Source organism: Terrapene carolina, unplaced genomic scaffold (genome assembly GCF_002925995.2).
Source record: "Terrapene carolina triunguis isolate 2854851 unplaced genomic scaffold, T_m_triunguis-2.0 Scaffold740, whole genome shotgun sequence".
Lineage (NCBI taxonomy): Eukaryota > Metazoa > Chordata > Testudines > Emydidae > Terrapene > Terrapene triunguis.
In genome coordinates, this window is record NW_020665091.1 from 2222359 (window position 1) to 2248354 (window position 25996).

General features: G+C 46.0%; 1 protein-coding gene across 1 annotated transcript in view; it reads right to left on the minus strand.

The window, feature by feature from the left end:
* Nucleotides 1-932: 932 nt before the first annotated feature.
* The window catches only part of CD163L1 (CD163 molecule like 1), a 128839-nt gene continuing 103775 nt past the window's right edge, over nt 933-25996 (minus strand). Inside the window, exons 15-17 of the mRNA XM_029913602.1 lie at nt 2972-3040; nt 1868-1957; nt 933-1069 (exon numbers count right to left, since the gene is read on the minus strand). Coding sequence (XP_029769462.1) covers nt 933-1069; nt 1868-1957; nt 2972-3040 — 296 coding nt within the window. The remainder of the gene's footprint in view (nt 1070-1867; nt 1958-2971; nt 3041-25996) is intronic.

Sequence of the window (25996 nt, forward strand, 5' to 3'; positions counted from 1 at the left end):
AGTTGTATTTGGGTAAGATCTGAAACATTCATTAACCTGGGAGGTAATGTGTCTGATCCTTTGGGATTGGTAGGACCCTTTCTTTTATTTGATGAAACAAGATTTTCAGAAATCATCATGTTTGACTTAGGTACCTGGATGGAGGCCTGAGGCTGGGTCACTTTAAGGGATCTGTATTGTTTGGACTTCTGAGTAACCAGTAGGATAATAAAGAAGCTGTTTCATGCTGGCTTGGTAAATCTAAGTATTGGAATATCCACCAGCTTTTGGGGGATTGTCTGCCCCATTCTTTGCAGTTCACCCTAATTGAGTGACCACAGCTGGCCTCCACTAGGACCCCGGTCACAGTATGGTACCCAGGCCTATAGGAATCTAATGGCTGCTGAGGGAATTTACCCATGATTAGAGTTGGTCAAAAATTCTCCATTAGAATTTTTTCTGTTTTAAAATGCTATTTTGTCAAAATTGAAACTTCCAGTGGAAACATGTCAGTTTGGACAACATTTCATTTTAATAAAATATAAAAGCATTTTTACAATGAAATGTTTTGACTTTTTAATTTAAAACAGAGTTTTGTATCAAAATTTATTTTATTTTGATTTAAAAGTCAAAATTTGAACAAAACGTTTTGATTTTATTGAAATGAAACATTCTAGTTGTGTTCTGTGGAAAATTCTGATTTAGAATGAAAACAAATTTTAAAATTTTTCACAGAGCAAAAATTCTAGTCTCTGCGCAGCTCTACTAACCTAGGCTCCCATGATTCCAAGCAAAATGGTTTAGTCATATTCCATTCTGTAATCATACTGAACTACCCAGACTTCTTGACCTGGGGCTACAGTGAAACTGGGGACCAAGAGATGAAAAGCTCCATATCCCATCCCCTGGCTGTTCTGAGTCATCCAGTCCCCCCAGGAGCTTTGACTGTGATCTTAATTTTGTTTCTGGGAGACAAGCAGCAGTCCAAGATGAATGGACACAAACACAGCCATGGCGATCAACAAGCGGAAAATCCAGGAGCTCCAAAAGTAGAAGACACGGCGGTGGGATGGACTAACTGACAAATCCTCTGGGGAAACATAAAGGGGAACAGGAGTCAGCAGGACAAACCCAAGGGCCATCAGTTAGCATTCCATGCACACTAACACAGGATAAATATTTTCACTTTGAAAAGTCCATCTAAGAAAGCAGGGACAGGGTGGAAGCAAGAATAAACTAAGCCAAAACCGTCACTCCAAAACTAGAACCTTCACCCCAATTTCAACTGCACCCATAATTCTTCTCACTCAACTCAAAATTTGCATCCAAAAATTCAGCCCTGGCAAACCTTCAGTCCCCAAACTCAGCCGTCACTCCTTTAAAACTCCCTCCTCCTCCTGGCGCTTCACACAAAGAACCCAAACCACAGGGTTTCCAGGGCTGTGAAGAGCAATATTAGAGCCATTCTCCCAATCACACAACTCCCCCACCCCCCAGCTCTCAGATCCCTTCCCCAAGGACTCCCCTCTCCCAGGCTTACTCTGCTACCCTAGAGTCCTCCCATAGAGTCCTAGAGGACCACCAGATCATCTAGTCTGACCACTTGTAGATCACAGGCCACCAGCACCACTCACCACCCACACGCTAAATCCATAGGCTTTCTGCCACTGGTGAGAGGCAGGAAGGAGAGGGACATGCCCCCCACAAGGGTTTACTATCCTGGTTATGTTCCCCTCCTTGTGGCTATCGGACTCAGGAACTCACTCCCACCTTCTCCCCCATCATCCATTACCTTCCCCAAGCCCGCTTTGCCTTGGACTGGGGATAATAAGGGGTTCCTCAACCACAGAGCTCTGGGGTGGGATCAAGACAAATCCTTGTGTCACACCTGTGTCTGAGCAGACCACCACCACGGCATTCGCATCAGCGTGGAGCTTCCTGTCCGACAGCCACGAGCTGCACTGAGAGATGTTGCGGTCTGCAGGGCCACAGAGTAGGCCATGGAGTGCCAATGAGTGGCCTGACACTGATGCTGGCATAGATGATGTCTCTAGAGGTGGTCCACAGCCCAGACTGCAACAGAGGATGGAGGAGGATGTGGTGCTCCAGCCCAGGCTGCACACAGTACCCCACCTGCCCTGGAGAAATACCTCTACACGCCCTGCACAGGGGCCTTGGTCACCTACCAGGCGCACACCAGAGATATCTGCAGAAGAAAGGGCAAGGTTGGGGACAGGTACTGCAGATTGATATTGGCCCTGTGTCAGAGTAGGGAGCAGCTGCAGTGTTTTCTCCATGGGAAGTTAGAGATCAGGACTGGGAATTGAGCCCTGGTCTTCAACATGATGACAAAGAGTGCTAGCCTCTAGGAGGCAGCCAACTCAGCCTCTAAGCTCTCCCAACACCTGCTGCAGCTGTAGGAGGACAGCAGGAGGCTAGAATTGCTAAATGAATCCTAATCTCCCATAAGGCAGCTCAGAGTGCCCAACTCTAGGTCTCCCAGGCCCATCTGCTTTGGCACTCCCAACCTCCATTGGCCCTGGCCAGGGAAAGCTAGAGACCTGGCACAGGTGACCCAAATCTGTATCTCCTGCATGGCAGTGCAGAGCTCTAACCCATAGGAGGTAACAGACTCAGCCTCCACAGCACTCGTGGTTCCTGGAGGGTGAGCAAGTTGGAAGGAGAATTGTCTCATGGCTGTCTGCACTAAACCATATGAGTTAATAGCAAAGAATGGAGTTACCTGATCCCGAGCATATTACTCCAACATCCTGAGCATGACTGCAGGACTCCTGCCCCATCCCATGGTTCAGACACTGTGAGAGATATTGCTCAATACCACGGCAGAATGTGGCCTCCAGCCACACAGGACCAGAGCCTGGTCCAAAGCTGAACCATGGAGATTCCAATGCAGATCCACACCCCAGCTGTTTGCACACTACCGCAGAGTCGTGAGCATCCCAGTGCTTATCACACACTGTGCCCCAGGTACCTTCATGCAGCAACTCCAGCCGCCCAGCGCAGGGGTTGTTCCCACCTACCAGTCGCACACTAGAAATACCTATGGGAAGAGAAGCAATGAGAGGAGTCAATGTGCTCCTCTCCAAGGGCTGAAATTCTCACACTCTCCTGTGTACCAGTGACCTATCAGTTTATACATAGGTGACCCGAACTGAAGTAGTTCTCAGGGCTGGCAGCCACATTTCCTCATTCCCTTACTGTCTGCTGCCACTATGTGATCACTTGGTGTCTTGCACTCCCATCCTTTTATGCTCACATACATCTCAAACTATTGCACCATGCTCCAGTGGCTAAGGCACAAAACTGGTGGTCAGGAGACCTCAGTTCCATTCCCATCAAGGTGTGATTTTGGGCAAATCACTTAACCACTCTGTGCATCTCGCAAATGGGATAATTATGTTTATCCACTACTGTAAAGTGTTTTGAAATTAAGTAAAAAATCTCCTGTATAAGTACAAAATAGGGCTGTCGATTAATCGCAGTTAACTCACATGATTAACTCAAAAAAATTAATCGTGATTAATCACAGTTTTAATCACACTGTTAACAATAGAATACCAATTGAAATTTATTAAATATTTTGGATGCTTTTCTACATTTCTATATATTGTATTCTGTGTTGTAATTGAAATCAAAGTGTATATTATTTTTATTATAAATATTTGCACTGTAAAAATGATAAACAAAATAAATAATATTTTTCAATTCACTTCATACAAGTACTGTAGTGCAATCTCTTTGTCATGCAAGTTCAGCTTACAAATGTAGATATTTTTGTTACATAACTGCACTCAAAAACAAAACAGTGTAAAACTTCAGAGCCTACAAGTCCACTCAGTCCTACTTCTTGTTTAGCCAATCACTAAGACAAGCACGTTTGTTTACATTTACAGGAGATAATGCTGCCTGATTCTTATTTACAATGTCACCAGAAAGTGAGAACAGGCATTTACATGGCACTTTTGTAGGTATTTACATGCCAGATAGGCTAAACATTATTATTATGCATTAATTAAATTTGTGACTGTTTTACCCGCATCCTGCCATATCTTTCATGTTATAGCAAACTCGGATGATGACCCATCACATGTTGTTCATTTTGAGAACAATTTCACTGCAGATTTGACAAAACGCAAAGAAGGTGCCAATGTGAGATTTCTAAAGATAGCTACAGCACTTGACCCAAGGTTTAAGAAGTGCCTTCCAAAATCTAAGCGGTACAAAGTGTGGAACATGCTTTCAGAATTCTTAAAAGAGCAACATTCCAATGCGGAAACTACAGAAGCCGCACCACCAAAAAAGAAAATCAACCTTCTGCTGGTGGCATCTGACTCAGATAATGAAAATGAACATGCGTTGGTCCACACTGCTTTGGATTGTTATCGAGCAGAATCCCTCATTAGCATGGACGCATGCCCTCTGGAATAGTGGTTGAAGCATGAAGGGACATATGAATCTTTAGCACATCTGGCACGTGCATATCTTTGATGCCGGCTACTACAGTGCCATGAGAACACCTGTTCTTACTTTCAGGTGACATTGTAAACAAGAAGCGGGCAGCATTATCTCCTGCAAATGTAAACAAACTTGTTTGTCTGAGCAATTGGCTGAAGAAGAAGTAGGACTGAGTGGACTTGCAGGCTGTAAAATTGTATATTGTTTTATTTTTGAATGCAGTTTTTTTTACATAATTCTACATTTGGAAGTTCACTTTAATGATAACGAGATTGCAGTACACTACTTGTATTAGGTGAATTGAAAAATACAATTGCTTTTGTTTTTTTTACAGAGCAAATACTTTTAATCAAAAATATTCTTTAAGTGAGAAAGCCAAGGAGACATATCTGTTGTATGAATAAATGCCACATCCAGTTGTTTGCAGGCATCTTTTGCTCTAAACCTAATTAAAGTTTCCACACTTTTGCCGACAGTCCTAAGTCTAGTTCTGAAAAGCCCAAAGAATGGAGGGAACAGTGAATTTGAAAACAGCCAAGCGAACTTTAGAATATGTATCTTCTTGAGCTGTTCCTCTAGACATAAACTTGGAAGGCACTGTAGATTCATTTGACGAATGCAGAGCCAATAATTAATATAAAGGCTTTGGTCGAAATAGCACATTCCCCTACCTTTGCCCTGGGTAAAGCAGCAGGGGTGTAATTTGGAGCATTTTCTTTAAAATGCTGTTTTGCTCAACCCTTACTCCCTAAGACTCTTCCAGCCCCAAATTCCCATGAGATATAGTACTTGGGCACAGACTTTAGCCATGAAAACGCTACAACTGGGGTGATTAGATTTGCCCCCATAGACCTGAGTGAAACATAGCACTGCTTGTATAGAATTTAAGGCTTTCTTCTTTCTTCTTTACACCATCTATATGTTTGTCCCATTAACCATCATGAAAAGTTTGGCTGTGCAGGGCTCTCAGGAGATAAAATAGCCTAGCTCATATACTAGCCCATGCAAGTTTCTCCGAGAGATGACCTCTGTCAATCCAAAGCCAATTTCATGTCGACAAAGGCTGCATCACATTTTCCCTGCTTGAAGGAACAATATTTGTGAATCAATGAGAGGACAAAGCAGTTAGCAATGGTAGAGCGGTCATTCAGACTTATTCCTTGGCAAATAGCCTGTTTATTCCTGGGCAAATAAATTACAGTTCTCTGCCTAATATTCTGCTCACCCCAGGAGATATCTAGTGTAAATTTTAAAAACTACATGTAAGAGGCTAACTGGCAGTAATTCCCAGGATCATTTCTGTCACCGATTTTATAAAGTGGAACAATAATACCTGTGGACCAATCTGAGGAGAAAACTCCTGTATTTTTTATATTAATAAAAAGTTTTGCTCACACAGGGGCCCACCAATCAATATTGTCCGTACAACTTCTGCTGGGATGAAATCCCCTTCCTGTCTTGTCAAAGCCCATTGCCACCAACTTCCAAAATAGAGATGAATTTTTCTCTGTGATTGCAAATTCAAGTTACTTCCAATTTTGGGTGTTCCAATTTTTCCTTATTCAGCATTTTTTAATATTCCCTTCTAAGGATAAACTAATTTCTTAATAGAAACTGGGGAATCATTATTTCTGGCAGCCTTTGCAATGATCTGAAGCTGTTTCTGAATATTGTACCCATCGGAATCATACCAGATTCTTTTATCTTTTAAAGGATAAAAATAAAACTTTTTGGTGGTAGGGTCATCCTGTAATTTTTTAACAATCTAAGTAAATACTGTATAAACTGATGCTGGATCACTAAGGTCCAAAAGTTAGTTCTTTAAAACCAACAAATCACTGGATGTGAGTTTCTTTCTGATTTTAGACTTAACTTCATCAATGATTTAGACAATGGCATAGAGAGTACACTTATAAAGTTTGCGGACGATACCAAGCTGGGAAGGGTTGCAAGTGATTTGGAGGATAGGATTAAAATTCAAAAAGATTTGGACAAGTTGGAGAAATGGTCTGAAGTAAACAGGATGAAATTCAATAAGGACAAATGCAAAGCACTGTACTTAGGAAGGAACAATCAGTTGCACACATACAAAATGGGAAATGACTGTCAAGGAAGGAGTACCATGGAAAGGGATCTGGGGGTCACAGTGGATCATAAGCTAAAAATGAGTCAACAGTATAACGCTGTTGCAAAAAAAGCAAACATCATTCTGGGATGTATTAGCAGGAGTATTGTAAGCAAGACACGAGAAGTAATTCTTCCGCTCTACTCCATGCTGATTAGGCCTCAACTGGAGTATTGTGTCCAGTTCTGGGCGCCACATTTCAGGAAAGATGTGGACAAATTGGAGAAAGTCCAAAGAAGAGCAACAAAAATTATTAAAGGTCTAGAAAACATGACCTATGAGGGAAAATTGAAAAAACTGGGTTTGTTTAGTCTGGAGAAGAGATGACTGAGAGGGGACATGATAACAGCTTTCAAGTATATAAAAGGTTGTTACAAGAAGGAGGGAGAAAAATTACTCTTTTTAATCTCTGAGGATAGGACAAGAAGCAAGGGGCTTAAATTGCAGCAAGGGCGGTTTAGGTTGGACATTAGGAAAAACTTCCTAACTGTCAGAGTGGTTAAGCACTGGAATAAATTGCCTAGGGAGGTTGTAGAATCTCCATCATTGGGGATTTTTAAGAGCAGGTTGGACAAACACCTGTCAGTGATGGTCTAGATAATATTTAGTCCTGCCATGAGTGCAGGGAACTGGACTAGATGACCTCTCGAGGTCCCTTCCAGTTCTATGATTCTAATGGATTCCATTTAATTCACCTTGAGTTTACAGCTTCAGAATTAGGAGTCAGACACAATCTGCCAGCAGTTGTCTGGGGGAAAATGGTTAGAGGATAGGCGTTGGTGATTACTGTCTGATTTAAAAGTGACTAAAAGTTAGAGAAACAAGACCAGCTTAAAATTGTAACTGTGATATAATCCATCATATTGTCCTCTCTATAAGAGGAAAGGCAACCATTTAAAAAAAGTAACAAATAGAGTCTTTACAAAATAATAATATCCTAAAAAAATTCTTTCCAATTTTCCACACAGCTTCCGGACCCCTGCACGTTCCCTACTATTTAAAGGTCAAAATATCAAAAGCAATTAGAACTGAGTGAATTAGGAAGCATAACCTTAGTTAATGCATCTTTGTTTTCAATAAAAAGCTTAATAGGGCAGTTCAGTGTTCACACTGGAGTATGTCCAGTAGAGTTAATTGTGAAATGTTTTTTCCCTATCAACTTTTTTATTACATTTTTTTTAATTCGCTACAAATTTTTTTGAGTTCTCAACAAAAGTTCCAAAACTGACATTTTCTTGGTTTTCAGCAACCAGAGTTGATTTAAGATTAACTAAAATAAACCACTTTTAAACTGAAATAAGAGCCCTTTGCACCAGTTTAACTAAATCATATGTTAAGTTAAACCCAGGCAGCTTTCTCATGCAGACAAGGCCACTCTCTTCCAAACTGACACATTTCCCACCCAATGGGAATTTTTCATCCTAAAATTATAACTCCCCCTTTTCTGAAAGGAAACGAGAGAAGTCAACATGCTTCCCTAGCAAGCACAGTGCCATCTGCATTCAGTGTAACTGGCTGGTCAGAGCTGCAGACTCACCCTCTGCCACGAAGCCTCCATCAGAGAGAAGGAAGAGTAGGAGGAATCTCAAGGTGGATATCATTATCCAAATTAATTCTTCACGGTGCCCCAGGAGAGATGTGTGAGCAGGGGACTCCAGACCACGGTTAGTGCGGCTTATATCACCTCTGCAGAGTGCGAGTGCTGGACACTCTCTTGACTTCCTGCCATTCGGCTCTGCAGTCACCCCCAAAGTAGTGGCTTGTGACCACAGCCAATGTCTCATGCAAAGCGTTGGCTATGGGAAGTAACTTGACTTATTGTTATCTGGCTCTGTGATCAGCCTTCAGCCTGGGGTCCTTAGGCTGCTGTCAGAGTTACAGAGACCTTGGAAACTTAGCAATAGAAGTTACTACTAATAATTATAACTGGTGTTTCTATAGCACCTCTGAACCTCAAAGAACTTTACAGACATTATTGAATTTACCTTGAATGGGGCCTGATTCTGCCCTCATACTGTTGGAAATCAGGAGTGACACAATGGCATTACACTGGTGTAAAATTAGTAGCCTCCATGCTTTAAAGCAGGGACTTGAAATTAGGTAGCAGGAAAGGGGGGGAAGGGGTCAATATAGTGAGAAGGATTTGTTCTTTGCTAGCCCTGTGAAAATCCACCCAAATTAAACACCTCTGGAAACCACCATTTGCACATGTGGTTTCTTAGGGTATATCTACACAGCTTACAGAAGCGAGCCTCACAGCCTGGGTTGACTGACTTGGTCTAGCAGGGCTCATGCTAGTGCTCTAAAAATAGCTCTGTAGAGAGCGCTCGGAAGTTTGGGCTGCGGCTCAGGCTCTGAAGGCTAGGAACAGGGGCTTGGCTTCAGAGCCCAAACTTCCACCTGGCCTGCAACTTCAAAGCACTGTCTACACAGCTCTTTTTAGAGAGTTAGTGCGAACCCCATCAGCCCAAGTCTGTCATCCTGGGCTGGGAGGCTCACTCCTGCTGGGTAGAGGCTGGCAGCATTCTTGTCCAAAACTTCCTTTACCCTTCTTCCCCACCAGAGCTCACTGAGCATGCTTTAGCCTGGGGCTGAGCAGGACTTTTCCTGCAATTGGTCCTCCTGGCTGCTGTGGGGCTAGATGCTGGGCTGGAGACCAGGGATCCTGTCTCTGCTGTGCACTCAGTGACCCGCTTCTGGCACCCTGGCAGCGAGGAAGAGAAGGAGGAAAGAACATGATTGAAATGCAGAGGGGTTAGCAACAGGGGTGTGGGGGGAAGGGGAGAAGCTGGGTGAGGCGGGATAGCAGTAGAGGGGGACCAAGACAGACTGGAGTGGGGACAGATGTAGAAGGGATAGAAGCAAGGACAGCAGGTATAGAAGGGGGCATATGTGTCTTCCTGTAAATGGCTCATCACATTGTTATTTTGCTGTCTTATTGGACCCCCCCACACACACACACTCACACACTGTCTGTGAAACCTAGTTGGCTGATCCTCCTTTATCTCGTCCCTGCAGCTGGTCAAAATTTATTCATCAAAACTTTTTTGGCCAAAAACAGCTTTTCAACACAAAGGAAAATTTTACATTTTGAAGAATTGTGTTTTTGTCAGAATGTTTAATGGAAAAGGCATTTCCCAACCAGCTCTACCCTGCTGCATGAGTAGGAAGACATCCCAGAGTGCATTGCTCTATGTGGTGCTGGTGCTGTCCTCTGTGCACTCCGTGCTCACTACGGGATTGTACCCAGATTTTCCCAGCATACACTGAGACAGCCCTTTTTAGACAGTGGGGTGGATGTAGACACACAAACATCATTTACATATAATTAAAGGTGAGAAAAGCTGCTTCTGTGTGGGTGCTGCTTGCTTGCATTTGCTATAACCAGGTCAGATGAGAATGCAACAGCCTGGTTACTAATGCACATCCATCCTTGCACTATGGACCAGGCTATAATTTTGTGTTCCTTTATAACAGAATTCTGAAGGATTCTAGAGACTGAACTCCAGAAGAATTTCTGGTCAGTTTATGGTTCTGCAGCTCTAACAGCTCAGAGCTGCAGAGACAGCCTGATGTCTTCAATTACTGATCGCATTTTCTACTGGAGCTGGAGAGGGCAAACTCCCCCCTGCAGCCTTCACACTCACTGAAAGGCATCTCATTCATCTGGCCCATGCTTGCCAGAGACAGATCATAGAATCACAGAATGTCAGGGTTGGAAGGGACCTCCAACCCCCTGCTCAAAGCAGGAGCAACCCCAACTAAATCATCCCAGCCACGGCTTTGTCAAGCCTGACCTTAAAAACCTCTAAGGAAGGAGATTCCACCACCTCCCTAGGTAACCCATTCCAGTGCTTCACCACCCCCCTAGTGAAAAAGTTTTTCCTAATATCCAACCTAAACCTCCCCCACTACAACTTGAAATCATTACTCCTTGTTCTGTCATCTGCTACCACTGAGAACAGTCTAGATCCATCCTCTTTGGAACCCCCTTTCAGGTAGTTGAAAACAGCTATCAAATCCCCCCTCATTCTTCTCGTTTGCAGACTAAATAATCCCAGTTCCCTCAGCCTCTCCTCATCATTCATGTGCTCCAGCCCCCTAATCATTTTTGTTCCCTCCGCTAGACTCTTTCCAATTTTTCCACATCCTTCTTGTAGTGTGGGGCCCAAAACTGGACACAGTACTCCAGATGGGGCCTCACCAATGCCGAATAGAGGGGAAAGATCACGTCCCTCGATCTGCTAGTAATGCCCCTTTTTATACAGCCCAAAATGCTGTTAACCTTCTTGGCAACCAGGGCACACTGTTGACTCATATCCAGCTTCTTGTCCATTGTAACCCCTAGGTCCTTTTCTGCAGAACTGCTGCCTAGCCACTCTGTCCCTAGTCTGTAGCAGTGAATGGGATTCTTCCATCCTAAGTGCAGGACTCTGTTCTTGTCCTTGAACCTCATCAGGTTTCTTTTGGCCCAATCCTCTAGTTTGTCTAGGTCCCTCTGTATCCTATCCCTACCCTCCAGTGTACTACCACTCCTCCCAGTTTAGTGTCATCTGCAAACTTGCTGAGGGTGCAGTCCACGCCATCCTCCAGATCATTAATGAAGATATTGAACAAAACTGGCCCTAGGACTGACCCTTGGGGCACTCCGCTTGATACCGGCTGCCAACTAGACATGGAGCCATTGATCACTACTCATTGAGCCCTATGATCTAGCCAGCTTTCCTTGCCCTTGGTGAATCCATGCTGACTGTTCCTGATCACTTTCCTCTTCTCTAAGTGCTTCAGAATTGATACCTTGAGGACCTGCTCCATGATTTTTCCAGGGACTGAGGTGAGGCTGACTGGCCTGTAGTTCCCCGGAACCTCCCTCTCCCCCTTTTTTAAAGATGGGCACTACATTAGCCTTTTCCCAGTCATCCGGGACCTCCCCCAATTGCCATGAGTTTTCAAAGATAATGGCCAATGGCTCTGCAATCACATCCGCCAACTCCTTTAGCACCCTCGGATGCAGTGCATCCAGCCCCATGGGTTTGTGCTCGTCCAGCTTTTCTAAATACTCCTGAACCACTTCTTTCTCCACAGAGGGCTGGTCACCACCTCCCCATACTGTGCTGCCCAGTGCAGTAGTCTGGGAGCTGACCTTGTTCATGAAGACAGAGGCAAAAAATGCATTGAGTACATTAGCTTTTTCCACATCCTCTGTCACTAGGTTGCCTCCTCATTCAGTAAGGGGCCCACACTTTCCTTGATCTTCTTCTTGTTGCTAACATACCTGAATAAACCCTTCTTGTTACTCTTAACATCCCTTGCTAGCTGCAACTCCAAGTGTGATTTGGCCTTCCTGATTTCACTCCTGCATGCTTGAGCAATATTTTTATACTCTTCCCTGGTCATTTGTCCAATCTTCCACTTCTTGTAAGGTTCTTTTTTTGTGTTTAAGATCAGCAAGGATTTCACTGTGAAGCCAAGCTGGTTGCCTGCCATATTTACTATTCTTTCTACACATCGGAATGGTTTGTTCCTACAACCTAAATAAGGATTCTTTAAAATACAGCCAGATCTGCTTAAAATACAGATCTGCTAGGACGGAAGAATCCCATGCATTGATACAGGCTGGGGACCGACTGGCTAAGCAGCAGTTCTGCAGAAAAGGACCTGGGATTACCATGGAGAAGAAGCTGGATATGAGTCAAGAGTGTGCCCTGGTTGCTAAGAACGCTAACGGCATATTGGGCTGCATTAGTAGGAGCATTGCCAGCAGATCAAGGGAAGAGATTATTCCCCTTTAGTCGGCACTGGTGAGGCCACATCTGGAGTACTGCATCCAGTTTGGGCCCCCCTACTCCAGGAAGGGTGTGGAGAAATTGGAGTGAGTCCAGTGGAGGGCAATGAAAATGATTAGGGTGCTGGGGCACATGACTTACGAGGAGAGGCTGAGGGAACTGGGTTTATTTAGTCTGCAGAAGAGAAGAGTGAGGGAGGATTTGATAGCAGCCTTCAAATACCTGAAGGGTGGTTCCAAAGAGGATGGAGCTAGGCTGTTCAAAGTGGTGGCAGATGACAGAACAAGGAGCAATGGTCTCAAGTTGCAGTGGGGGTGGTCTAGGTTGGATATTAAGAAAAACTATTTCACTGGGAGGGTGGTGAAGCACTGGAATGGGTTACCTAGGGAGGTGGTGGAATCTCCATCCTTAGAGGTTTTTAAGTCCTGGCTTGACAAAGCCCTGGCTGGGATGATTTATTTGGGGTTGGTCCTGCTTTGAAGTCTCTTCCAACCTAATCTTCTATTAATCTATATTAGACCTAAAGTGTAGTCCTCCATGAACTGTTCTTCCTCCTGTAAGCAGTCTGAATGAGCTCTCCCCTGACATCTAGTGACGCTCTGGGGGAAAAGACTTAAAGAGCAGACTGTGTTTTCATAGACATGCCTAGGTGCAGCATGATGCTTTGCCAAAATGATCAATTTTGGCTGGTTTTAGATTACAAATCACTCTAGTATTTGAATGCAGGGGTAATGAAATGCTGTCATGCTTACTGTCTGAGTAAAGGGCAGTAGAACTGTGCTTGGCCTGCCCTGATGAAGGGGGTCATCCTGAACTGAACCTCACTTGCTAAGCAAAGTGAAGGGATGCCAAATTCCAGGGAAGCTGAGAGTGGGTGGGGACAGGTGTTCCTCCGGGTGGGGATGGTCTCTACCTAAAGAGTTCTAGACACTCTTTGACCTGCCCCTCTCTAGTGGTTAATGGCAGAGCTAATTAGACTCAATTAAAAGCCCTTGTTTCTGGTTGGTGATTCCTAGTGCTGACATCACTGCTGAATGGGTCTAGAAGCCAATCCTTAGTCCTTGCATGGGGACTGTGAAAGACAACACAGAGACTTCACTGACTGTGAGGTTCCCCATTCCCTGCTGAATTCACTAAGAGCCATGTTAAGTGGTGGAACCTCAGACGGTGACATCAGGGGAGCAGCAAGCAGTGGTGGCCAGTGGCAGCATAGTGGCAGTGGCTAGCAGTGGTAGAGAGACAGTGGCAGCTGTGAGCCAGTTGCAGAGGCAGCAGCAGAGGCATTGTTTGATCCCTCTCCCTGCAGGGGTGGGAGGTGAACCCCTGTGAACACACCTCTGAACTCTGGGTCTTTGCTAACCAAGGACAGCAACTGTGAGTGGGGTGCAGCAGAGGGAGAGGGGAGTGATGTGTTAAATCATTTGTTGGACTTTCACACACAAGATTGGAAACTGAAGCAAAGGACCCTACCCAACACATTGTGGGATCGGGTTTGCTTATGGTCACATGCTTTTGAATGTGGTTGTGGCATTTTAACAAACTAATGCTGGGTTCCCTTTCCCTTTTAATAAATGTTCTCGTTTGTTAACACAGACTCAGTGCTTGGGAGTGGGGAAGTATTGTCTCTTAGAGGTGCCCACGGGTGGTGTGACATTTTCCCAGATCACCGGGTGAGGGCTTGAGCTGGTTCTGTGTTATATTATTAAGAGGAACCCCAAGATATTGAACCTGGACTTTGTTGCTGCTGACTCCTCCTGGCAGAAGGTTACACTCCTTGCATGCATGGGGTGGGGGTGGGGATTGCAGGACAGGTTTGAGTAAGTGTATCTGGAGATGGGGCCACATCATGACCCCTCCAGATCATGGAGGTTAGTCTGAAAAATTAATCTAGGCTGGGATAATCACAGCTCTTTTGGAATTGCACTACAGGGGCTCCTCCCCCCACATCTTTCTACAACTCTCCACAGAGGCAGTCTCAGGCATGGGAGGTCATGGGAATGCAGTTCCAATGGAGCTGTGTGTGGATTGCCACGGGCATGCAGGGGCGAAAGAAAATGCAGGCCTGTTATTTACCAGGCTGCACGTGGCAATAGACTATATTGGTAAGGGATGCAAGGAGAGTATGGGTCACGATGCAAACTGCAGACACACACACACACAACAAAAAATTAATCAATTTAAAGTTTTATTGGGGATAATTACAAGGGGTAAGGGACCAGCGTTTGATTAGCTAATAGAGTTAATGAAACTTAAAACACACAATGACTAAAATATCTACTAACAATATTTATAAACAAAGATGCAGCATTTAGTAATAACTGATACTTACAAATACAAACCAACGCATAACGACCGGCAAACGTAGAAACTCTGTTTGAAACACGTGAGCTGAGAGAGAGGCTTCGAGGTGATCAGGCTCGGTTACGGGTGTACACAGGATACACAGGATTCGTTTTTCTTTCTCCTCTCCCTGCCTGCACATGGCAGGCAGCCCATAAAGTACCAACTATGACTTCATAGAAGTGTCATAGGGGACGGGGCCCAAAACCTGTTTGTGTTCGTTTCTGATTGGCACAAGCAAAGTTTACACCAAGTAGGGGAGCAGGTGCCTCAAAGTCTGGCTTTGCCCCCAAAAGGTGAAGAAATGCATATTGCTTTAGAATGCGTGCAACACTGAATGACAAAAGAAGAGGCCAGGGCAATACCGGTATGGGCAAGTTTTACAGGATGCAGACAGGAACTCATCTCAACACTGTGATGTCAGGAACTGGGGAGGGAGGAACCAGGAGACCTTGAGCCAGTACAAAGAAACATAGGTGTTGTGACTGGGGTTCCAGGGGGGCCACTCTGAGATGGGCAATCAGGGCAAACTGCAAAGAATGGGGCAGACAATCCCCCCAAATGGAGGTTATTCTAATACTTAGATTCACCAAGCTTACAACAAAACAGCTTCCACAATACCTTACTGGTTACCCAGAAGCCAGAAATACAGTTCCCTTAAAGCAACCCAACCTTGAGCTCCCACCTAGAGCACCAAATCAAATGTGATGAGGGGATTACTGAAAATCCTGTTCATCATATAAAAAAGTTCTACCAATTTCAAAGGATCAGACACATTACCCACCAGGTTAATGAATATTTCAGATCTTACCCAAATACACGCTTGCAGCCAATTCTTATTAACTAAACTAAAATTTATTAAAAAAGAAAAGAGAGAGAAAGTATTGGTTAAAAGATCATTATACATACAGATGTGAACAGAATTCTTAGGTCAGTTTCATTGTAGAGATGGTGAACTTTAGAGTTGCAAAAAGTCCTTTCAGAATTAGTCCATAGGTTACAGTTCCATGTCCAATATCAGAGTGATCTAGATGAGACTGGAGACCACAGTCTTGCATCTCAAATTTCCCCTGATGAAACTTAAGCAGATCTGAGATGAAAGGATCAGGGCCCTAGAGTTCTTTTTATGGTTGTTTAGCAGCCTCTTGACAGCGTGCAGTCTTTGGGTAAACAACAGGCAATTATCCTAGCTTTCAAGTAGACCTCCTAAGCATATACAGGTAACTATTTGCATTCATCAGTGTAAGGTAATTATCCATTAAGCAGTTTGTAGACAGTTTACTGCAAACTTCAAAGAGAGATCTAGACAACGAAATTATTACACCCAAGTTTCATCTAAATATTAATATTCCCTTTTGATTTCTGAATCAATAAACATAGTAACAGACAGGAACCTTTTGTTTACATGGTTAACAGCTAACAAGATCTAAGTAAACACATACAATTAGTATTACCTTTAATTCTCTAACAGTACAGGTTTGCATTTCAAAGCTCTAGTCTATCTAACATGGAATGGCCCTAATTAACATTCATACATTTTTCTAATATGTTTTTAAAGCTTAAATTTGGGTCATTTAGCCTGCTAGTTGCTTAACTCTTTCTGGCTCAATGTCACAGATGTGCTCTACTAATTAGAAATATATTGTCTAGAAATTATTTCAGGGAAGTTCTGTGGCCTGTGTTATATAGGAGGTCAGACTAGATGATCACAATGGTCCCTTCGGGCCTTGGACTCTATGAATCTATGAAGGCTCATTCTTCACATATGTTTGTGGTGTCAAATCCTGTCCCCTTCATGGAAAGATTTTGGGAGGACTCTGTTGGGGACCTTTGTAGAGTTTTCCTCACCCTGAGCCCCTTCCCCCTGGTAATTCCATGGGAAGGGGTGAACCAGCTCTGGAACTGGCCCATAGTATGCTACTTCTACATGGGAGATGTCCCAGTTAGACATCTGAGCTGATGTTTTAGTTGATACTGTGGTCCAGGATGGGTCCAGGGTTAGCCACAAGGCCTCCTGTGGATCTGTAATTTAAGGAAGTCAGCAAAAGAGTTTAGAAACTCAGGAGCCAAGTTAGGTGAAGACATAAGTCACAGGGGGCTACCTTGAATATTGCCTGGGTGCGCCTAGGACATAAAATCATTCCAAAGAGAAGATATTTGCTGGTGAGGAAGAGGAACAGGAAAAAGAAATGTCCAGGGGACCAAGTTTATAGCATACTTACATCAGTAAGGAAATGCCTGTGCCCGTCTCTTGCCTCTCCAAATATATATATATATTATATATATAGGAATAAGAAGTGAGGCATACATTAGATTACATGAAAAAATGATTATTTCCATAAGCTGCAGGTTGTGAAGTCCACATTCCAAAGAAGGGCTGGCTCAGCTCACTCTCTTCAGGCAGGGAGCATGTCAAGTAATGAAACCGGAGAATTAATTATTAATTAAATTAAATATTAATAATGGTGATTTTTTATCAAATGTGAAATACCAGTGCAGGAATATGAGCAAAATAGTAATAAAAAAAGAGATAGAAAAAGAGATGGCAAAAGAGGGACCATAAAAGGTTAGAAATAAGAAGGGAAGAGGATGTTAGGTGGTAAGAATGATGTTATTTATTCCTTGCATATGGAGCCATATCCTGAAAGGTGCTAAATGCTCTTAAAGTTTGGGGTTGCTACTTCTGAGACATGAAACATTATCTTTATTGCCCTTAAGTCAAATCTCTGCCCACAGCCTGAGCAGATGGGATGTGCACAGAGGAAGTGAGTTTGCATAGGGTCTTTGTAAATGGAATCCAAGTCCTCACCATGCTGCACTTGCCACTAGCCTGCCAGTAGTCTGTCAGGCAGCAGCTTCCTGGCTCCTGATTGGCTCTCCACACTATATAAACCGACGGGGCAATCCAGGAAGTGCCCACGGAACAGCATGGATCTCCAACCCGGACCCTGAATGCATGCAGCTGTATAGCGACCACTCTGAGGGGAAAAAGCGTCACTGCCACCACTGGCTGTGTTTTTACTGTGGAGGATCCAGCCATGCTCTTGCCAACTGGACACCCTAAGGTCTAGTACTATGCAGTTTGGGAAACAACCACACCCAAACCCAGTAGAAGGAGTTGGTCAGGGTGACCCCTGAAATAATGCCCCCCTACTTCTCAGGGCCGCCCGGGGAGGGGCAAGTGGGGCAATTTGCCCCAGGCCCCGGGACCCGCCGCCAAAGTGCCGGGTCTTCGGCGGCAATTCGGTGGCTGGGGCCCCCTGCCGCCGAAGACCCCAGGCCCCCTGAATCCTCTGGGCGGCCCTGCTACTCCTTACCAAGACATGCCCTCGGCATGGTGAACCCTTCACCCACCTTAAAGTCTAGGTCTGCCTTTGTGTTCCAGGGGAGCCTTACCAAATTCTGCCACAGTGGGCACTGGTGGATTCCAGGGAAGCAGACAACTTCATAGAGCTGATACAGCCCAAGCCCTGGGTATTCTGGTTCAACCAAACACTGTCCCTCACCTAGTGAAAACTAAAGATGGCTCACTCCTGTCATCAGGGCCAGTGATCCAGGAAAAAGTGCCTCTGGAACTTGTCATTCAGGACCATCAGGGAGGTCTTCAGTTCAGGATGATCCACCCATCACTCTTCCCCATAATCCTTAGCATTTCATGGCTGGTGGCTCATGATCTGCAAATCCTTTGGCATGAGCACCTGCTTAGCTTCTACTCCAAGTTCTGTGAGCAAGTCTGCCTGCACACCATCTGATGAACCCAAGAAAAAGGTGCACCCCCCGTCCCTGGCTGTGGGTCAGGTGGGAAAACGATCAGAGTTTACTTCAACACCGCCCTCCCCAGTACAGCATCTATGGTGATGTCTTTGAGAAGAAGAATGCTGGCACCCTACCACCATGCTGGGATTGAGCTGCAACCAGGGGCTAGGATGCTGTTTGGCTGTATCTATGTGATGTTGGAACTGAGCTGGCTGCCCTGCATTCCTATCTCCAGGAAAATTTGGCCAAGGGTTTTATACATCTGTCTACCTCTGCTGCCAGGGTTCCAGTTCTGTTTGTTAAAAAGAAAGATGGAACTCTGCACCTATGCATGGACTACCAAGCCCTCAATCAGTTTACCATCAGGAATCAATACCCGCTTCCACTCATTCCACTCATTCCAGAACTATTGTATGATCAACCCAGGTATTCATGAAAATTGACCTGCAACCTGATTCAGGTTTTTTGAACCCAGTATGGCCACTATGAATGCCATTTGGTCTCACAAATGCCCCTGCAACATTCCAGAACTTCATGAATAAGGTCTTCCTTGACATCCTACACTTGTACATCATAATCTACCTAGATGTCATCCTCATCTTTTCTGAGGATCCTGAGCAACACCCCCAGCACGTCCGGTCAGTCGGCCCTGGAATGGCTCCACCAACATGGTTTGTATCAAAGCTGGGAAAGTTAGTTTTGACCAGGGCTTCATGGAGTTCCTGAGTTACATCCTGTCCACTGGTGGGCTCTGAATGGACCCCAAGAAGGTGGATCTAGTATGGAGTTGTGCACCCCCACAAAAAACATCAAGAAGCTACAACGCTTCCTGGGGTTCACTAACTTTTATAGAGGCTTCATCTCCAGATTTTCATGCCAAATTGCCCTATTGATAGTGCTTCTCCAGAAGAACCACCTTCACCTGGTCTCCAGAGGCCTAACAAGCATTTGTCTGGCTCAAGATGACCTTTACCATTGCCCCAATCCTGGTCCATCCCAACCTGGCATGACCCTTTGTTGTCAAGACAAATGCCTCCAATGTGGCAATTGGACCCATATTATCTCAAAGACATGGTCCCTAGCATATCATCTCCATCATTGTGCCCACGGTGTTGTCAGTTGGCTTGCATGTTTGTGTTCTTTCCGTGTGCTGTCCAGCTCTGTACAGATAGCTGGTTTAGCAGACCTCGAGAGTACTACCTAATGTTAAGTGCTGAAGGCCATTGCCTTAGTGACACTGTTCAGGCTGCTCAGTGCTTCTGTTCTTGGATCTGCAATGTTGTTAGTAGATAGTGCAGCATTTTCATTCAGCAGACTTTGATGTTACTTATAAGGGAAGACCACAGGCACGGTTTGGTGGCAAAGGCGCTGGCCAAGTTTATTGTCAATGAAGCCTCAGACCTTCCACCAGGCCCAATGCTCCAGGATGTCTCTCTCTCTCTCTACCACATTCATAGGTGTGCACACAGGGTGTGCCGGGTGTGCCCAGGCACACCCAAATGCCCGCGGGCCAGATCCAGCCCCTCTGGGCTTTGGATCTGGCCCACGGGATTTGTCCCCTGTGGTGCTGCAGGTCCTGCGCAGCTCTCAGAAGTGGCTGGCACTACGTCCCTGGAGTCCCGGGGGGTGGTGGGGGCAGAGGGCTCCATGCGTTGCTCCAAGCACCGCCCCCCGCAGCTCCCATTGGCCGGGAACAGGGAACCGCGGCCAATGGGAGCTTCACGGGGGGGACCTGGGGGGGGGGCAAGGGCGGCACGCGGGGCCCTGGGCCCCCCCCCCCCAAGGCCATGCAGAGACATGGTAAGCGGTGCAGGGTGGGGCCAGGGCAGGCAGGCAGGGAGTGCGCCGCTGCAGGTAAGCGGCGCCGGGCCAGAGCCCCTTGCCTGCACCCTGCACCCCTCCTGCACCCCAACTCCCTGCCCTAAGCCCCCTGCCTGCTCCTCGCACCCCAATCCCCTGCCCTGAGCCCCCTGCTGCACCCTGCACTCCCATGCACCCCAACCCCCTGCCCTAAGCCCCCTGCCTGCACCTTGCACCTTGCACCCCTCCTGCACCCCAGCCCCCTGCCCTGAGCCCCCTGCTGCACCCTGCACCCCCATGCACCCCAACTCCCTGCCCTAAGCCCTCTGCCTGCACTTCAAACCCCAACCCCCTGTCCTGAGCCCCCTGCCGCACCCCTCCTGCACCCCAACTCCCTGCCCTGAACCCCCTGTCGCACCCTGCACCCCTCCTGCACCCAAACCCCCTGCCCTGAGCCCTCTGCCTGCACCCCACACCCCTCCTGCACCCCAGCTTCCTGCCCTAAGCCCCCTGCCTGCACCTCGCACCCCAGCCCCCGCTGCACCCTGCACCCCAACTCCCTGCCCTAAGCCCCCTGCCTGCACCTCACACCCCTCCTGCACCCCAACCCCCTGCCCTGAGCCCCCTGCTTAACCCTGCACCCCATATACTCCAACTCCCTGCCCTGAGCCCCATGTCACACCCCACAACCCTCCTGTACCCCAACCCCTTCCCTAAGCCCCCTGCCTGCACCCCGCACCCCCTCCTGTACCCCAACCCTCTGCCCTGAGCCCCCTGCTGCACCCTGCACCCCAACTCCCTGCCCTGAGCCCCCTCATACACCCTGCACCCCTCCTCTGCCCCAATCCCTTGCCCTGAGCCCCTTCCTGCACACCGCACCCCCTCCCACACCCCAACCTTTATGATGTCCGCCTTAAAAATAAATAAATAAATAAAATTCCCTGGGTGCACACACTAATGAAATGTGCTGCGCACACCTATGACCACATTCCCCTACTTTTTGTCTTTTTATGGGGAGGATGTTTACCCATCATCCTGGAAAAGCATAATGTATGAACTGAAAATGACCCAGCAGGCTAAACACTGTTTTAGGCCATTTTGCTTTATTCATCCATACATTCATGCTCCACATGTCCAATGGTCTGCACACAGGGGTGCCTGGGGCGGCAAAAAAAGTAAAGAAAAGAAAAAAGCCGCGATCGGCAGCACTTCGGCGGCAGCTCTACCGCCGCTGCTTCATTTTTTGGCTGCAATTTGGCGGCAGGTCCTTCCCTCCGAGAGGGACTGAGGGACCCACCTCCGAATTGCCGCCGAAGAGCCGGACGTGCCGCCCCTTTCCGTTGGCCGCCCCAAGCACCTGCTTCCTGCGCTGGTGCCTGGAGCCGGCCCTGTCTGCACATTCCCTCATACAACCTGTGGACAATTCTTTTCAGTTAATTGATTTTAGTCCTCTATTGTGGGTCTGGGAATGTTAGGTCTGGGACTTTGATTGAGGGGGGTAGTTTTAAAACCATTTAAAAAAACTGAAATAGGCACTATTACAATATATTTCACAATTTTATGTACATGAGGAGTAAAACAGAAATTTGGAATAATGACATTACAAATGAGGCCTTCATATATAAATTTACTGCACAGTACTGTCCAGCCAAGTTCTAGGTTGCCCTTACTGCTGGTTGTTACCATCTGATAACCTTCTCAGAGCGGGAGACAGAGGTGGCTAGCTTCTTTGATCCATTGGATTGGCCTGAATTATTGTGGCCACTGGAGTTGCAATGTCAACAATATTCCTGGCATAAAAAGATGGGTGCAGTGATCTTTAGGTTTGCATTGATTTGTGATACACCAGTAGTTGTTGTAGAGCCAGTTGTTTTTTGTAGATGCTGTTTTTTAGAATGGACAATAACCAATTTATTAAATATTGCTGTCAGAATTCAATATTGGTAGTTTGACACTAGCCAAAATTGTTTTGAATAACATGTGCTTTAGCTAGAATGCAACATTAACTGACCCCAAATTATGACTGATACAGTAACTCCTCACTTAACGTTGTAGTTATGTTCCTGAAAAATGCAACTTTAAGTGAAACGATGTTAAGCTGATCCAATTTCCCCATAAGAATTGTACTAACAAAAATATTGTCTATACAAATGGCAAGTTACATACAACAATGCTACACTTAGTTGGTCTGACTCAAATGTAGGGAGAATGGGTGCAGGGCAAAGAAAGTACAGCTCCAAAGTTACACAGAAATCGTCTTCCTTTATATACATTACACATCATATTGCCTTTACTGTACATCCACACACTGATCATGATTTGACTTGCTCTTTACCTCATTTCTACATTCTTTGTCCCTTGTTATCTAGTTCAGCGGTCTCCAAAGTGGGTTTTTTTGCTTTGACAGTTCGGCCGGGAGCAGGGGGTTCATGCTCAAAATTTTTTTACTGATGGGGTGCACGATCAAAAAAGTTTGGAGACCACTGCTCTAACTAATCTCTTTTATATTTAACTCAAATCAAAACATAACTCAAAGAAATCCCTCATGGGCTGAAACAATTACCCTACCAAGAGCAAATAATAATTCATTATTCTCCTTTTCAGGAAAACAACTTCAGCAAAAAAAATATAATTACAGACACGCAGTAAGAAACTTAAAGAGACTCAAGGTCAGTTATCCACACTCTCTTCCATTCCCATAAATCTCTCACTTCACTGTATTCATCCTTGTTGGTAACACTCTGCAGCTGCAGGTACTGTTTTAATCTGCCTCAGCAAGGCCAATTCTTTTCTGACTCTGCAGTTTTCTTGTTTCCAGCTTATGGTGGCTGAGTACACAAGATGGCTGCGGGTTACGCTAAGTTCACTTCTCTCATAACAGAAGAGCTAAGGGAGACAGAGAGGAGCAGAAATGAGACTTTCCAGGACACAGTAGAATGCTCCCAACTCCAGTCTGACAGCCTCTGTGTTGTTGGGGAAGGATAACATCAAATTGGAGAGGAGGGAAATGATCCCATAGTTGGGACCCTCCTTCTAGATGATGTCATGGTATCCTTTTGCACTGAGGATACCTCTCCAGGGAAGGGAATCCCAGTTACTAGGAAGAGACAGGTCATAGTAATGGGGGATTTAATAATTAGAAAGAGATTAGGAAGAGAGTTAACTATGTTTGTGATGACCAGTAGAATCACATGGTGAATTGCCTGTTGGATGTGAAGGTTGTGGATTTCTCAAGACATCTAGACAGACTTATGGGCAGTGCTGAGGAGGAGTCAGTGGTCATGGTACATGTAGGTACCAGCGACATAGGGAAAGGTAGGAGAGAGGTCCTGGAGGTCAAATTTAGGCTGCTATGTAAGAGATTAAAGTCTAGAACCTCCATGGTAGCATTCTCTGAAAATATTCCAGTTCCACATGGAGGGCCTCTTAAACAGGCAGAATTCCAGATTCTCAATGTGTGGGTGAGACTATGGTGTAGGGAGGAGTGTTTTATGTTTAATAGGAACTGGGGAACCTTCTGGGGAAGGAGGAGCCTATACAGGAAGGATGGGCTCCACTTAAACCAAAACAGAATCAGATTGCTGGCAAGTAAAATTAAAAAGGTCCTAAAAGCATTTTTAAACTAAGGGGTGGGAGAAAGCTGACAGGTGCAGTGGAGCATATACAGGTGGTTCAGACAGAGACATCCCATAGGGAAGAATCTATTAATGGGGATTCTCTATATCCTAGTAAAAAGCATAGGCGTGCGCACAGGGTGTGCCGGGTGTGCCCAGGCACACCCTAATCATGCCTGAGCTTCATCTGGGAAGGCTGCTCCTCCCCCGCTGGAGGCTCAGAGCGGGGAGGAGGACAAGGAGGAGGCTGCTTAGCACGCCTGGGGAGATCAGCTGTTGGCAACGGCCAATTAGCTATTTAGCATGCTGCAGCAGCCCTCATCAGCTCTCTGGCTGGCTGCAGCCAATCAGCTGTTTGGCATGAAGTCCTGCCCATCAGCTGTTTCCCCTGCCCCTACTGCAGCTCGGAGACTGCAGGCAGAGGTGAGTGAGTCTTTCTGATTTTCAGGGTAGAGGGAGCTGGGCTAGGGGGGACCAGCAGCCAGGGCACGGCAGCTTCTGGGCTAGCTGCAGAGGGGTGGGTAGCCTCTCGGCAGGGGGCTGGGGGGAGATGGGCAGGCAGCTTCTGGGCTGGCTCCAGGGGACTGCTGGGGGGTGTATGGGCCAGGGGCTTTCTCAAGGACTGAGCCAGCTAGTCTCAGCCCACCCTGGTATTTCCCCCAGGACCTGTGCTCCCCCTTCAGCCAGGAGAAACGAGCTGCAGACCCCGTTAGTGCTAGGCAGGGGGACAAACCAAAGGACATGGCTCCTTTAAGAAAAGTTCTTCCTTGTGTCTTTTGAGTGAAATTGGGCTGGGGCTTGCAGCTGTCCCCCTCTGTAGGAGCTGGATTTTATAATGTACTATGAGAATTAATGTATGATTTGATTTCATCTTGTCAGCCACCCTTTTTGAATAGCAGAAAGGAATGACAGACCAGAACAATCCTTATGACTAATTATGGTCATCCTTTTGTTTTAGAATAAGTTATAAAGCTACTATGGTTTCCTATATGTATTACAAATTAGGAAGGAAGAGACAGGATTCTCTATTGTGTCTATGTTAAGTAGATTAGAGGAACATTGAAGGCCTGGGTCTCAATGTAAATTGTCTTGGTTATTGATTGTAAAACTTAGCAAGGTTTAATTTGCAATGCCCTTTTGCTCAATATAAAATACTACTGTTCGTATTCTCAATCTGTTTGTGTGAATGAGGAATGTATGCATCAGGAAAAGATAAGGTGTGAAGGCCATTGTTATAGCCAGAGTCAAGGAAGAAGAAGTGAAGAAACTTAAAGGACATCAAAGAATCATCAACACGCATCCATAATGAAGGGCAGATTGACGACCCTGAGGTAAAGGCTGGCACCCCTAAAGACAATTGATTAAATCGGAACAAAGGACAGGATGACCCTCTCGGAGGTGTATTGGAATGTTTACACCAATTAAGAAGTAACCGGTCACAAAGTGACACAGCAAAATCCATAGGCTTCAACAGTGAAGAAAACCTATAAGAACAGGGTGCTTTGCCATAGGACTTTGGGTTCATCTTGCCACACTCCAGGAGCATCGGATCGCGACCGATAGAACCCCGCTCCCCTCTGCGACCAATCTGGCTGGCCACTAGATTGATCCAGACTCTGGACTGGTAACTATAAACATCACTGCAGGACTGTCTGTGTGTCTGTGTCTGTGTGTCTGTCTAAAAAGCATATGCTAACTGTGGTATTCTCAATAAACGCTGTGTGTATTTACCTTCCTCTATAAAGATCCCGTGTGCTTTGTATGAGCATAACACCTCCCCCTTCTTTACCTGTCCAGAAGGGCTTCACTCCAGCCCCAGCTGCAAATGAGCAGCCTCCCCAAGCCCGGATGCTGCCCAGCCCCCTTCCATGGAGGCTCTGGGAGCTTCCAACCCCTATGGTTCCCTTATGCCTGGGAAAGTAATGCTTGCCCAGTTCAAAGCTGTCTCCCCTTCCCCCACGCCCAGATCAAGCCTGCCTGAGGGACTTTTCCTCCAAGAGGAAATTTATCCCTTCCCCTGCCGATCAGCATCCCCTCCTCCCAGTGTAAGGAAGTGGGGATTCTCTTCCCCTGGATCCCCCTTCACCCCCCCAGCTCCTGGGGAATTCCTTCCCTTGCAT